The following is a 15,707-nucleotide window of genomic DNA, read 5'->3' as shown; positions in this document are numbered from 1 at the left end:
CTTACAATTATATGGACGTCGGGTCCGCGCTAAAAAGTGTCCGAACTTATAGGGCGTTAAAATCGTATACAGAGCGTCATTCACGCTTTAGTCTTCGTTTGTTCGACTGACAGCGAAGCAAGCAAAATTAGACAGTACTGCGATGACATTACAATTTAAATTCAACGTTTTAGCTTTTTCATATTCCTTTACATGTCACTACGTTTAAATAGGTTGACTTGGGACATTTTTTTTCGTGTTTTATTTTTTTAGTTTTAAACACATTCTGTACAACAAGTCTATTTCGGTTTCGTGGGTTAATTAGTATGGCTTTTTTAATGGATGTTAATACTACTTAAAAAATATATATATTATATTATTAACTTCATGTATACGTATCATAAAAATTAAATGTGCTCTTTAATATAAAAAAAGAGAAAAGATATGTGGTTCGTAATTCTTTGCCGGATTTAATTTCAGAAAACACTGCGTAGAGGGTATACAAAAGTTCATTGGTATCAATATACATATACTAAATAATATGAAAGTTAGTTTTCAAGAGATCAAAGACGCCAAATTGGATGGCGAAACATGACGGCACAGTGAAACACAACTAAGCAGTAAAGAACCCACCGAAAGAGTGCTTTTTTTTAATGATGCATTAGCTGCAGCTTAAGATACTTAATACGTTTAAGAGATATACCTACATATTATGATATTTTACAGTCATAAACATCATATAAAATGAAAACACAATATTAAAAAGTGGAATCATTATTAAATCCCTTTCGCACAAAGAAAGATTATTTTTCCCACTTTAAAATAACATGTCAATGTCTTCAATGTGAAAACAGGGCCGTGATGCACATTAGCAAATATCAGTAGAATACACCGTGCTGAAAGCCCACGATATTCCATTCAAATTATCCCAAATTGCTGCTCTGCTTTCGAAGAGTCGCACGTGATCCTCATTGCAAATATAGTGGATTTGACTTACCAAGATCCGACAAGCAGATGCTCCCCTAATGCTTTTATTTAATTAACTTTTTATTTTTTGAACAACAAAAGACAACACAGAAAGAGCTGGAAACCGGACCAAAAACAAAAAATGACACTGGTGCTTTTTACTCCAATGGAATAATTAGATACAAAGAATATCCACATATTAGAGTCAATCTTAACCATGGGACCTGTAACGAGCCCGAAACGTTGGTTTGTTTGAAAAAACAAATAAACGCGATTTAGATTGGAAAATGTAGTTTCTTTTCTAATGTATGTATATATATCACAATCGCGAAAAACTAATAACTCGATAAGAATGAATATTTTAGTCCTAGTCCAAGAATAGTTTAGTTGTTCCACCTGCTTAATATATATAATTGAAGCATTGGGTGTAACAAGAGCGTATCACGTAAAAGTGATATTCGAGAAAATTGAAAATAAAGTTTTAATGTCTTATATCTTTTTAATATTTATAGTATGACGACAGAATCATCTTCAGGATGAATTCGCTCGTTTCAGATGTTGTTTCTTAACATTAAAAATAAGTTTTTCCAAACTGCAAGTGGTAACGTGTTCGAAATTCAAACACACATTCATAATCCATGCAACAAGGGCGGAGCGCCACCTTCTAAGTGAATGAAACTTACGCCATCTAGAAGGGAGATCGATATTAGTTTTTGTCACAAGATAGTAGATAATGTTTTACATATCAAAACATTTTAATGTTATTGCGTTTTGACGCAATAACATCAAAACGGGCTTTGGGTGCCGAATGCCCTTGTTGTTCCCAATGCTTCAATTACTTGAAACAATAGTAAAGCGTAAACAGTTATATAATACGTCAAATATGCGCACCAATTACTGGGTCTCTAACTAGGGAATTCCCTTTATCATTAGCACTAGAGTAACGAAAATCTGTAGAAAGAAAAGGGTTTCCTGACTTTAGCAGGAATATATATTTTGGAAATATGTCTTTTTGTACGTAATCACAGTAACTTCTTTACTAAAATATCTAATGTACACACCGTCAACGTAAGAAATAAGGACCGTCTTGTCGTCCCTAAAATAAACAGCACGATCTTTGACCGCAGCACCTATGTAACAGCGATCAGAATTTATAACAGACTTCCAATGGAAATACTAACTGCCTCCGTGGCCGAACGGTTACCATGCCGGACTGCCACGCAGAGGTCGCAGGTTCGATTCCAGGGCCGGGAGAAATGTTTATATGGCTTACATTTATTTCTCTCGTGAGTTTGGGTGTAATTTGTGGTTGTCTATGTGTGTGTCCATGGCACCCGCGACACAGGGTTTCTCTAGTGCGGGGCTATGTTGAGTGTGTGCGTTATTATTTATTAATGGAAATGAAATGTTTAAATGGTGATAAATTTAAAGCTTGTTTAAAAAAATGGTTTATTGACAAAGTTTTTACAATCTTAACGAATTTTATATAAAGACGTCAAATATTGAACAATTGTATAATTAACTTAATTATATTTTTTATTTTTGACATTTTTTATTAATTGAATTGTAATTTTAAGACATTGTACGCCTGATTTGGGTAAGAATTGTAGATCTAATCACTTGTAAGTAACACCTGTATTTTACCAATTCATACAATAAATGTTTCTGATTTCTGATTTCTGAAACCAATCCCGGCGGACTTCAAAGAACCCCCAGACCGGAACCAATTAAAAAAAATTGTTTTCTAAATTGATCTCCCCGGGACCTCGTCGTGTTTTTACGTACTATTTACATATTATGAGTTTTGTTGATTTATTGTCTTTATGTGCAATATGCTACTTTGTATCATTGCCTGTATTATTGTCGTTTATTAGATGATATATTATAACATAGATAATATACTTGTATTCGTATGGCATGATTGACATGTTGTTTGCCCTTTTTCCTGTGCATGATCTCGATTTAAAAATACGTATTACATGGACACAAATTGTGATACGTAATTATAAAAAGCAGAGCGTATTTTAATGGTCGTTTTGTTAGATTGGATATGAATGACAAATAAATTAATAAATTAACGATGAAAGGGTGATTGAGCTGTACGAATGAATGACTAAACAAAATAACGCTTAAGTTAATTTTATTGATGATAAACACATTTTTAACAAAAACACACGAGGATTGTAATAAATCTGTGACAGGTTTCTTGCGTGTTTGTTGAATTTATTGCAAACAATTTTGTAAATTATTGCACGACTGCGGCAGATAGACCTTAATCTACAATGGTCCGTAATCAAATGCTACAATGGAAAGAACTTAATATATATTTTTTACCTAACTCTGCTGTTCTCTGTTAGAGTATCTACATCATCATTATCAACCCTTTATATGTTCACTGCTGGGCATGGGAAGTCTTCTAAGAGAAGGGTATTGGTCATAACCTGCCACACAGGCTCAATGTGTGATGGAGACTAACACAAATTTTCCAAGGGGTGTAAACTTTCTTCGACATGCCGATTAATCACGATTTTTTTGTTAGCGAGACATTATTACTACTAAACATTCACAAACGCACGTTATTCAGAAAGTAAAGTACATGCCAACACGGGGATTTGAAACATCGACCTATCGAAAGAGAGGCAATTGTGCTCCGACTGAGGTACCACAACCGCTCCTCTAAGATTAGAAGCAACACTTGACTTTATTTTTTGTAAAGTGAGTCTTGTCAATGCAGAATTCAGTATTATAAACAGGCTTCTACTCTCTCCCATAAGAACATCCCTTCAAAATATCGGTCCCGAAATGGCGAGCACTTTGGCCGGTACGTGACCAGAATGGGAAATAAATCGCCCCTATTATTGCAGCTGATTTATGTGCCGTAATCAAGTGCTAAGGAGGTTCGAGGTGTGAGGGACCGCTGACTTTGGGATATTGCTTCTGATAGTTTTCATACAGTTAGCCAGTTCTTAAACCCCTTTTATTGTTATGAAAGGAAAACAATTCTTGCATTCCGTATCAGAGAGAGAGTGTGCTATAAGTCTTAGTCGGAGTGTCTTCTGGGGAGAAGTTTTAAATCCATTATCTAGCATGTTGTCCCAACTTTTATTTGTGTTTGAAACCTATTAGCGCCTGTCGAATATTGGAAAAATTTATAAAAGACAGTGAAGCCAAGGCAAGGCGAGTAATTAAACTTCCAATAATTTAATTTCTTATTAAATTTGCATCCAGAGCTCAGATTGAAACCAGTTACGCAAGCGAAATAAATAAACGAAGCATATTTTCCAAAAAACTGGTTAATTAAAATCGATTTACTTGAGTAAGGCTGCTACGATAATAAGACTAAATTTTCTCTTGAACTGTACGTTGCTAGCATAGCATGGTCGATATGGTTCATACTTATTAAATTTACAAATTGAATTAGTTAAGAATTTAAATTTACCTGAATCAGGTAGATGTAGTTAATAATGCTATTGATACCATATTGGATGCCAATGTGAACCTTACGATAGAGGTTTCCAAAGTGTGTCTGAATGCGGTACAAGTTCATATTAGGACCGCGCCAACAAATCCGGACTAGTGCTTAGAGAAAGCTCTACTATGAGCAGAAAAACCGTCTTACACTTTTATGTCTGCTTCTTCAATAAAAAGTTACCTTCCATGTCCACAGATCTTACTGCGAGCGAGTATTCCGCGACTGTCGCTTGCAAACGTGCTATGTGCAGTCGGCTGCGTATCCTGGAGTGTACCCTCGGAATCTACACTGCAGGTAATGTCAATAATATTTCTTACTTCGGTAGCGCCATGGCCGAAAGTGAGTCTTAGACATCAGACATCAGGTTCCTTCACTCCCTCCGGTTTTAAACTTGCTCCTGCCATTCGCCAATTCCCTTAGGTATGTCTGATGTCGCCCGATTGGTCAGCATCCTTTTAGTCAACCCAAGTACGCTCATTTCAAAACAGGGCCCTTTTTCTTTCATACCACGTGTGCGGAGTCTCGCCGCTGTAACCTCTTCAACAGCATTCCATGTCTCTTAATTTTCAACGTTTTTCCTCTTTTATGAAAGATACATTCAACCCATACCGTAGGGGCTGTCATTGATCAGCGGATTCTTCCTAATCCCTTTTAAACTTGTTGATTAAGTCCCTCCAGTAAGTATTTTCTCTGCTCCTTTACTACTTATTAAAGCAGGTGCGGTTCCATTTATACGTGTTTCGTTAAAAGAGCGACCGGTACAATTTTTCGCTCCGCTACGCTCCAATACGAGGTCATTAACCCTCAATGGCATTAGCGAGGCTTAACTCTGCCTTGAAGTGTCCATCCCATTTAATGGATAATATAAACTCGTTAAATTCACCGACTAACCTAACCCACTAACTTTTATGTTGTAATGGTCGCATCCCAAGTCAAAACACCATGTTTCAAAATGTACAGGGTAAATGAAAAGACAGGACCCTTGCCTCGGGATCTTGGACTTTTGGTGAGATGGAAGATAACCTCGTGCACCGAATTATCATAATGCAGAACCGTCAAATATTACTGAGACACTAACGGGCCGTTTGTCATTGTGACTACCAGTTGGCAGCTAAACCGGAGGCCCGCTACAATACGTTATTATTTGTAAAGTATGTGTGAAAATCCAAAATTTAAGATAATGTGTTCCGTAACATAATTAATTTAACTACAAAGACCAGCGACAAATAATAGTCGGGTTATTTTTGGCGTGCCATACTTTATAAAATGAGACTACGTGTTTCTGTTTCTACGAAGCTTGAGTGTAAATATATTATCATTTTAATAGATACAGCTTCTTTAGCAACTCCCAAAGTGTATATGTTTCTCATCTCAGCGTTATAAATATTGGGTGACAACCACGGAAGAATATGTGGTCTGTGGTGACAACAGTATTTATACAAAGCTGTGAAAGGCCAATAGAAAAGGATTTTTCCACTCTATATCACTGTATCACAATTAGTGGCTTTGTCGTTTACGTTTAAATAAAAGTTATCAATTTATAACCATACTTTGCTGGCAGGTACCACCTGAATACCCGACTGCCGTACATAAAGCTATACATCGAGAACGAGGAGTTCAATATCGACGGGCAGCGCTGCGAGAACATCATGACCTGCCCTATGAGACCCATCACTTCTGGTAAGGATCATTAATTACTAGATTAATGGCCATATATTTATCGTGGAACGACTACTTAATAGTAAAATATTGATTGTTCTACTAAGGGATAACAACCGACAATTACTGTTAATTGGTTTCGAATGTGGTTATTATTCATTAATTTATTAGAAATACACCACATAATACGCAATGAAACTATTATAGCGATAAATGAAGTACGTAGAAAAGATGGTAAGTAAAATACAAAATATATAAATACGTACAGATCATATAGCTCAGTCTATGTACATGAAGATTTTCATAAAATTTTCCAAAGACATAAATCATACATTTTTGTGTACTTTCTAAAAATGAACTGTCTCCCGAACCGTCATCGTTACCTCCGGGAGTTCCCCGCGAACTTGTGACGTCTTATCTCGAGACATAAAAAGGTAGACTCGGTAACATCAACCGCAATCCCGCGAGAGACATATTTCGCGAGAATTTTCAAGCATTTCCGGCTTATTTTTGTCAACTCTAATTTGATTCACGAGTGTTTAGCCGAAGCTTTTGTTCTGCTTATCTATTAGGTGTAGTTTGTATATAGGGAGCGTAGTTAATAAGATTATGACTAATGTGGTTAAAGAGAAGCAATGGTCTACTTATCCAAACTTGCGGCTTGGTTATTTATTGTCATGAAAACTTCGTCGGTATTTTCTTGTTAATGTTCTTATTTTCATAACTTTCATCGTTGTCTGAAATGCTTCCACTCTAATGTGTCTGTTTATTTAACTCCAGTGACCAATCTTACGTATCGTTGGTAATAAAAAAGGTAGACTCGCCTAGAAGTATGCTCCCTTGAGAGCCATCGCTCGCGAGAATCACACAACTTTGTACTATCCGTCTTAGCGCAAACTTATTTCATAGTATTCTCTTGTTTCTGTCTATTTTTCCGAGAAACTTAACTTAACTTACGGTAAGAGAAAAGTCGGCTTACGAGTTGTAATGTATTCAAAAACTAATATCAAATGGAGGTTGTATTGACAAAAAAAGGTTAGATGTTTTTTCTTTGTTTCAAAAACACAAGAAACATTTGAAATCAATTTGGATATTCCAAACGATAAAACGAAATCAATTTCGTCTTGAATAGATGTAGTGTATCTTTAACGTTTCATTACGGCATTTCGAAACGAAACTCATCCTAAATATCTAGTGCGACATATAAAGTAGCCGTAAGTATACTGAGAAACAATAAATTCTCATCAATATTACAAGCGAACGCACTTTTCTGCGTCGATTCCGCCGCCTCAACTCTCAACTTCGACTAGATGATAAATGCTCACAAAGCGAATCAATATTACATACATGCGTTGTGACGCTTCCAAGAAATTTCTATTACGGCCATGTGCTGTGATATCATGATCACTCGACTTGTAAGCGTGTTTTCAATTATCAAAAGTGGAATTCGTTCATAGTAGGTAATGCTTGACAGTATCTATGTTAATGTATGTGCATAAGTTGGAAACTGTTGAAGATAACATGAATAGTATTCATTTCATAGTCCGAGAAACTAATTCCAACATTCTTGAGAAAGTTGGAATTGTTATGCCAGTATACTTTGAAAGTGATTGGACACGTATTATTATAGGACATGGTATACAGATGTAATGTGCCTGATAACTTGTATGTTATTTTACGAAACACAAGTGATCAATTAAGTGTACGGTGAGTCGCCACGCAGGAATTCATTTCTTCGCTCCTTCCTCGTTCTGATTTATCAATATTGAGTGCTCTCGAACCGATCTCTAGCGGTTATTGAAATGGCCCCATTTATTTTTTCTCGTAGTCTCATAATAGGATTTCTCTGATTTACGAGAAAGTAATTTTCTCGGTACTCTCGGGGTTTGTTGTGATGGCTTATTAACGAGAAGTATGAGGAAATTATTGGAGAAATGTCTATTCTTTAAAAATAAAGACACTTATTGTGGATCAACAGGGTTCATAAAGATCCAATGTAATGTTTAGTTTTTAAATATCTCCATGTACTATAAATATGCAGGAACGATGGTGGCCGTCGATAATTAGTTGATTTCAATTTGAAATTAATGTTAGACTCTGTTGCACTTGCTTCAGCCAATATTTATATGTGACTCTTACATAATATACCTACAGTTTATGAAATCCATCATTAGAGCTAGCTATCAATTTACCTTTAATGTGTTATAACAATGGCGACCATCCATAAAAATATTCCCTTGCCCACACATCATATTTCAACACCAAAACAAAACAGGCAATATCTCAGCCAATCCATGGCGAACAATAACGCTAAACAGCCCTCTAAAATTCCCCATTGTAATATTTTCGCGCATAAGGTACGCTCGATTTATGGCCTCGTAAATAACTCGCATCCAATAATGGCCGGTAAATCTACCTGCGCCTGCGCGATATTAAATTCTTAGCAACTGTCAAAATTTGCTGCACCCTTGTTACGAAAGTGCCGGAGGGAGGTGAACGTCTAGAAAAATAATAATGTCGTAATATCTGTGGCGTCATGATTTAGTATATTACTTTAATATTTTCCGGGAACAACATTGCGATAGGTCATAACAAAGTTCAAATGACAACGCCCGTGGCATTTAGGGCGCCTTTTAATCAGACGCTCACAGAATCGCTTCAAGGCACCACTGATCTGCAACCACGCCACTACTAATTTCCATACAACATTTAAAGGCGTAGTTGCAGTGCCACTGTCAGTGTGACATGCGCGCGCAATTACTGAAGCACCACAGACGCCACTGCAGCACTTCTATAAGCGTCTAATTTGAAGACGCTCAACTAGCTAAAACAAATCAATATAGACAAAATATTTCACGAGATTGATCGACACTCTATAATGAACTTTCATAAAATTTCATAGCCCACAACGAAATACAAAATAATGATCGGTCTTAAATATCAACATTGTTAGTAAGTGTCCAAGTTGCGGGCCCTCGTTAAACGAGAAGCGAAATGTTTCAAAAATAAGTTTGAATACTCGCTGTATTTTCTTGGAACAGAAGAATGTCATGAGATCATTGACCTGTGGGCTATTGAAAATAAAACTTTAGTTTCTGAAATAAACAACTAAGTATTTTATAATTATTAATACAAAGATCGAACACTCAGAAAAACTTCCTTCGATCCGGTCGGATTCGAACCGACGTCTTCTTGCATACCGTGCCAGACGCTAGACCAACTAAGCCACGGAACGAACCAACGGACCTCACGAATTTTTCTATGTGCTTGCGTCGTGTCTTTGTATTTGGTTTTTCTTTATATTTTTTAGTCGTAGCGCCATCTATGAGAAATCTATGAAAGGTTTATCACCCAGTTAGTACCTTTACAGCTACCAGTCCAAAAAAAATTGAATATCAATTCAATTCAATAAAAATTTAATTAACTAAGTATTTTGCCTGAGGAAGACACTATCGATCATCCGAGATTTGGTTTGCCTGAAATTCTGAAATGAGCTTTAAAAAATATTTATTGTCGCATTTTACGCTCCTCTCGCACCTTTACTCTTTAGTGCCCTGCTCACTCTTTAAATTCTTCATTAACTTCTACAATATTGTTATTGTTACCTGTGAATAAACGAGCAAAGTAAACCGAAAATCTCACCCACCAACTCGTTCGTTTCTTCCACAATTGCAGTCTTAATATGGGATCGAACTGAAATAAATGAACTTAAAGGATAAACCAGTAGAAGTTGTTTGGTATCATTTACTGCATTTGCCTTTAAATAAAATTCTTTTCAGTCAAGTTACCCTTACTCCATATAATATTTAGAGCACTCTCTGTTTGATATGACTTTTAAGATGTTTTGTCATCACAGCTTGCCTAGAGAAGATTGCTACCCAACAAGAAGCAGAGGATATTCGTTGAATAACAAAGTAGGTTCGTGAAGTATCGCAAACAACAAAGTATCAAATTAATAGCTTTTACAGCGGCGTCTGTTCAGGAATATTCAAGAGAGTAAATAAAAGAGCATTAAGATAGAGTGAAATACCAATTTGCCTGCCCGAAACTGCTTGTAAATGCCTTAAATGATAATCTTCAACGGCTGTCTTTGTACAAGATGAAACATGAATGGTGTTACTTTCTTTCTTACAGTTGTATATCAAGAAGGTATTATACAAACAATAATCGTTGTACGTTTAAAACCCCTTTCACTATACTACACCATACACTACAAATTTTTACACAGTTAAATTTGTATGAAACTAAATAGAAGAAAAACAAAAATTTACAACTTAATAGTAGGACTAGGGCTGAATTAAAAAGGAAGAAATTGTTATTAATGTATTATTGGTTAGGCAGCGTAGCTAAGTATCCAATTCCCGACTAGAATAAATTCATCTCATCACTCCGGAACATGTTCTAGTGTAACAGATTACTGTCGCTGTGGGTATTTACTCACTGAACGACTCAAAAAATGTCGTTTTGTTTTTTAACATTAATGGTATTCTACCGGAGTACTGAGCCTCCATCCTATTTCAGGCTCAGATAACTGTCCATACGACTACATCAAGATCTACGACGGCAAGGACGAGTCTGCAGCCGTGATCGGTACCTTCTGTGGTATGGGCAAGTTTCCCTACTCCATCATCGGGACTTCACAAGATCTGTTTGTCGAATTCGTTAGCTCACCTGCAGGTAAATTATTGCTTACTGCTTTTGTCATCATAATCACCATCTCAGCCAAGACATCCACAGCTGAATCTAGGGCTGCCCCAAAGGTTGCATTATGGCGACCGGTTTTGCTCTGCTTTTATATTACTATTCCTTACCATTCTAGCTTGACTACTACTAAAAAGCTTTAATTGCCTCCGTGACCGAAAGGTTACTATGCTGGACTGCCACGTAGAAGTCCCGGGTTCGATTCCCGAGCCGGGAGAAATATTTGTATGGCCTACGTTTATTTTTATCGTGAATTTGGATGTAATTTGTGGTTCTCTATGTATGTCCATGACCGCCGCGATACAGGGTTTGCCTAGTGCGGGGCTATGAGTAATAAATTCAAAATAGCAAGTTTTCTCTTTATTGTGGAATAATATTAAGAAAAATCATATTATTTAATTAAATTATTGTTAAAGGTCCGCTCCTCAACACCGGTTTCCATTTCAACGTAGGCAACTGGCCGGGTCACGTGGAAGCACCAGGCTCTCGCGTAGGAACCTGCGATTGGGTGCTCACAGCCGAGTCGTTAAAGAAATCTGGAGACACTGAGGGCATTTTCTTGTCTGTTGCGCATTGGTATCCGCCGCATACATCTTGCACTTATCTGATGCAGGGATTTGCCGGGCAAGTTGTAAGGCTGTACTTCCCCAGGTAAGAAAAATATGTGTCATTAATGACTGCAAACGCTACTGAATGAAAGCACCTTCTAAAACGTTTTATTGTCAACAGCTTCCGAATCAACCGCATAGAATCCCCAATAGTGCCGTGGACGGGCGACTGCGGCGAGTCCCTTACTCTGTACGACGCTCCACGACCGGACGACGCGCGCATCATCAAGACCTTCTGTGACACCTTCAGCAGACCCATGGAGAAGCATGACTTTGTATCGACGGGAAACGCCATGTTTGTCAGATTTGAAAGCAAAACAGGGAGCTACAGCGGGTGAGGATTAATTAATCAGGCATTGCATTGCAAGTATTTGGACAGGCGTGTCGCTCACCAGCAGGCGCACGACTTGTTCGTCCCTTCACTTGGTATCATGAAAAGGGAAAAAATGAATACATATAGAGGAGAACTTTTTAGTCTCAATCACTCTTTACTAAAATAATGACACTTGGCAGCACAAAGTTATCAAAAAAGATTACGTTATTTATGCAAACATAGTTAACCCGCAATTTTTACGTTATACTTTCGTAGGCTTAGGACCGTCAAATGCTTCTTTTAGAATGTAATCCATTATTAATCGAATACTAATTAGTAATATTACTTATCACTTACTGTCGTGCTCGCGTAACTACCTACTCCACGACTCAAACAAAAATGGAGTCTGTATGATATACCTAATGCCTGGAAAAAAATTGGACAGTAACTAAAGTCACTTACAAAATAAAAGTTAAAAAAAAACAAAATACATTAGTTAAAAGATGAACGGTCCAATTGAAAAAAAAGAGTGTCTTATAGTATATTGATTCCATTTCATTGCGTGATCCCTAATTTGTTAGTCAGATATATTATATTATTGTCCAATGACACATTGGTTGGCTGTCTTAGAGAAGCTAAAACTAGCATTTGTTTCAGTTCATCCCTTTATTACTGGGCGCACTATGACTTTTTTAACAATACGCGTTTCGGAGAGCCTGTGCCGGGTACAGCCTGCGATGAGGTCATTGCCTCGTGGAAGCAACGAGCTGGTCGTCTTCGGTCCCCGCTCAATACACTGGTGTACAAACAAGCTCCGCCCGGGGAAGACGTCCATTGCTTGTACAGATTTGTGACGGACAAGAGGATTTACGCACGTGTTATTTTGACCATTTTGAGCGTCAATTTCAAGGTAATTTTTGAAGCGTAAACAATTCCCCATAATTTGACGCAAAAATTTGGATAATCTGCTGGTTTGTTAGAAAGTTTAAGAGATTTTATAAGAAGTAACTTTTTAAGATTATTTCCGAGCCACTTCAAGTAACTGGGAAAGTCTTAAAGTCCTACTGGATAGGATAAAGTTTTAATTGGTTCTCCAAAAATTGAAAGTTCAAAAAATCTTATTAACTCGTTCAATTTGTTGCAGGAGCACCCGTACACTCCAGTGTCCTGTCAAAATTGCTATGAAGATCGCGCAGACAAATTAATTATTTGGGAACCAAATTCTGGTGGTAAATTCACGAATTCCTCAATCGGAGTGAGTACGACACCATTGCCGCTTCACTTTGCTGTGCAAAGATCTCTTGGATCCTGTCTATGCGCCAAACATGCGAATACCGTGTCTCGCGCTAAGCCCTACAGAATTGTATCATCAGGGGAGTCACTAAACCTCCAACTGATAGTTGACAACGCTCACGCTGCCGCATCCTACTTCAAAAACCCTTCTCCACTCTTTGAAGCCAGGTACGAGTTTGTTCATGGACCTCTCTGTGGGCCAGCTGTTTTAGCAGCAGCTTCTGATGGTGAAATCGTTTATCCGCATTTAGAAGCTTTGGGTTATACTGAACCACCGAAAAGAATACAGTGTATTTGGGATTTAGAGATTGAAGAAAAGAGAGACATTTGGCTGCACTTCGATAGTATAAAATTTGCTTCTCGTCATTGTGACGATGGTAATATCCAGATCTATCTGCCAGGAAGACTTGAACCTTACTATTCAGTATGTGGTGAGAATGTATCGTTGGCTCGAGAATTGCCAATTCTATCAGCGGGAGAACTTGGATTCGAGTCTTTAGACGATCCTTTGGTGATGGAAAAGGAAAAAACACGATCACTTCGAATTGTTTTTATTGGTAGTGCGTCACCAGCCGGTGCTGCTTTTAAAATTGCCTGGACTGGTCTATATCATTTGCCAAAAAACTCTGATGGAAGTCTCATGACTTCACGTCTTACGGACGGTAGCTCCAAATCTTCAGATTCAGGAGTAGGTTGTGACTTTATCTGTCCTGGTGAGGAAGCTCTTTGCATCCCAGCGAGACTGATTTGCAATGGCGTAGTGAACTGTCCAAATGTGACAACTAGCGAAAGAAAATTCTGGACACCTGAAGAAAGGAGAGCTAGAGAGGTGTACTCTGAAGATAGTCTCCGCCGGTTAGGATATTTGGATACATTGGATGGTATACAGATTAGCAAGTTGAATGATGAGTCACCTGAGCTTTGCGCCAAGGCAACAAATGTCGGGAGTGGTAATTGGACTGCTACTGCTTTGGGGGCTGGTTTTGCAGTCCTGTTCGCCATTTGCGCCTTGACGGCTGCGTGGCGTCTCTGCTGCCCGAAGAGGTCTCCAGACGAGGAGAGCCTGGACTACTGACATGAGGCCCGCGGCGGCCCACACGGCCCGCCGTCCACTTACTCTCGCTCTCTGTCAAGAGACTTGCCGCTGGACTGGAGTCCACATTGACAGACGCTATACTGAGCGCCCGAACCCTCCTGCGTAACCAATTTACAAAACCGTATCGGTCAAGGTAAGGTTTTTTAAGGATCTGGAAAATATTAAATAACAATCGAAGCTTGTCTTCAGTTTATGGCCGGTCTGTTCAATATATGACAAAACAATGTACAACTAGCGAATATTTCAAATAAAAAATCATATCTTGACTGCATATAAAGTTGATACCCTACCCTTGCATGAAATCCATAGCACAACCTAAAGCACATTTAGATTCTCCGACGTCGTCGTCTTAACACTTTTAATAACCTATTTTAGTCCACACAACTACTAATATATTTAAAGGCGCTCAATTTTGTAATTAATGTACATACCCATAACTTGTATTTAATGGTAAATGATGCTTCGAACGAATCATAGAACGAAGTGATAGTAGCCAAACTGTTAAGAGTTATCAATTAAGAGCTAAGTATGGCACAGTTTTGTATAATGGATGTATCATGAAATTTCTATACTGCCATTTACATGATTTAGAAATGACTCAAAAATACTACAATTTGTTTTGTCTTTGATATTTACCTAATAGGCATTTCCCACTGCACTATCTTCATTATGGTTTTCTAATAAAATAACAATTTTAGTAAATATCTATGGAAATGTCGTCAATGTCCTTGAAGTCCAGAACTGCAAAGGCTCAAATATACCGGCCTTAGCCAGTGCTACAGTTTTGGGCCTTTTGCGGCAAAGTTTTGTACTTTTAAAACAGACAGTTAAAGGTAGATTTTTTCCTTTTCTTCTACATTACGCATATTTAGTAATTGTTGGCAACTTTCGCATGTAAATTTTTGTAGTTTACATGAATCCAAATTGGTAGTCGTGATCTTGCGATGAATGCTCTTCTAACTAATATAATACATGATAAATGAACCTTACAAGTGATAAATGAGGTTACTTAATCTGAACGAAACAAAAAAAAATAGGTTTGTATCAAACGCACATTTATTGTAATGTAAAAAAGTTCACAATTGTATGAAACAATAATAATAAATTACTACGGAATGGTTGTTGTTGTTGAGCAGAGCTAGGGTTCTGTGAACATTGTAAGAATGAGGTAAGATATACGAGAATGGATGAGTAAGGAAGAAATAGGACACTTGTTAAGGGTAGTTGACCCGATCCTCACTTAGCCTACGAGTAATTGTAATATAGTGTAGATTGTTGGGAAAATGTGGCAAGTCACAAACAAATATTGTAAAATGTAACATCGATTAAGAAATTAGCAAAGGTATACAATAAATAAAATCCCTGCATCCCTGGGAGCCTGAGACGAGCTTCCAGTTCGTAACTTACCTATTTCTGCCGCTAAGCAGTAATGTCAATGTAATTACTGTGTTGCGGTTTTGAAAGGTAAGAGTGCTGGTGAAATTACTGGCACACCCCACAGATCTTTGTGATTTCAAGCTCTGAGTGGCACTGCAACTGCTATTAACAGGCGTGTTGCTCACCAGCAGGCGCACGACGTGTTCGCCCGCTCACTTGGTATCATAAAAAAACTTCTTGGTT

General features: G+C 37.7%; 1 protein-coding gene across 1 annotated transcript in view; it reads left to right on the top strand.

Moving 5' to 3' along the window:
• LOC113233754 overlaps nt 1-15,103 on the top strand; it is a 177,659-nt gene extending 162,556 nt beyond the window's left edge. Inside the window, exons 6-12 of the mRNA XM_026468944.1 lie at nt 4,613-4,711; nt 5,979-6,097; nt 10,598-10,753; nt 11,194-11,428; nt 11,507-11,719; nt 12,356-12,608; nt 12,843-15,103. Of these exons, the coding sequence (XP_026324729.1) occupies nt 4,613-4,711; nt 5,979-6,097; nt 10,598-10,753; nt 11,194-11,428; nt 11,507-11,719; nt 12,356-12,608; nt 12,843-14,066 (2,299 nt within the window). The 3' untranslated portion in view covers nt 14,067-15,103. The remainder of the gene's footprint in view (nt 1-4,612; nt 4,712-5,978; nt 6,098-10,597; nt 10,754-11,193; nt 11,429-11,506; nt 11,720-12,355; nt 12,609-12,842) is intronic.
• The last annotated feature ends 604 nt before the right edge of the window (nt 15,104-15,707 follow it).

Source organism: Hyposmocoma kahamanoa, unplaced genomic scaffold (genome assembly GCF_003589595.1).
Source record: "Hyposmocoma kahamanoa isolate Upper Pololo Valley unplaced genomic scaffold, ASM358959v1 80, whole genome shotgun sequence".
Classification (NCBI taxonomy): domain Eukaryota; kingdom Metazoa; phylum Arthropoda; class Insecta; order Lepidoptera; family Cosmopterigidae; genus Hyposmocoma; species Hyposmocoma kahamanoa.
This window is presented reverse-complemented; position numbering and strand designations above follow the sequence as displayed.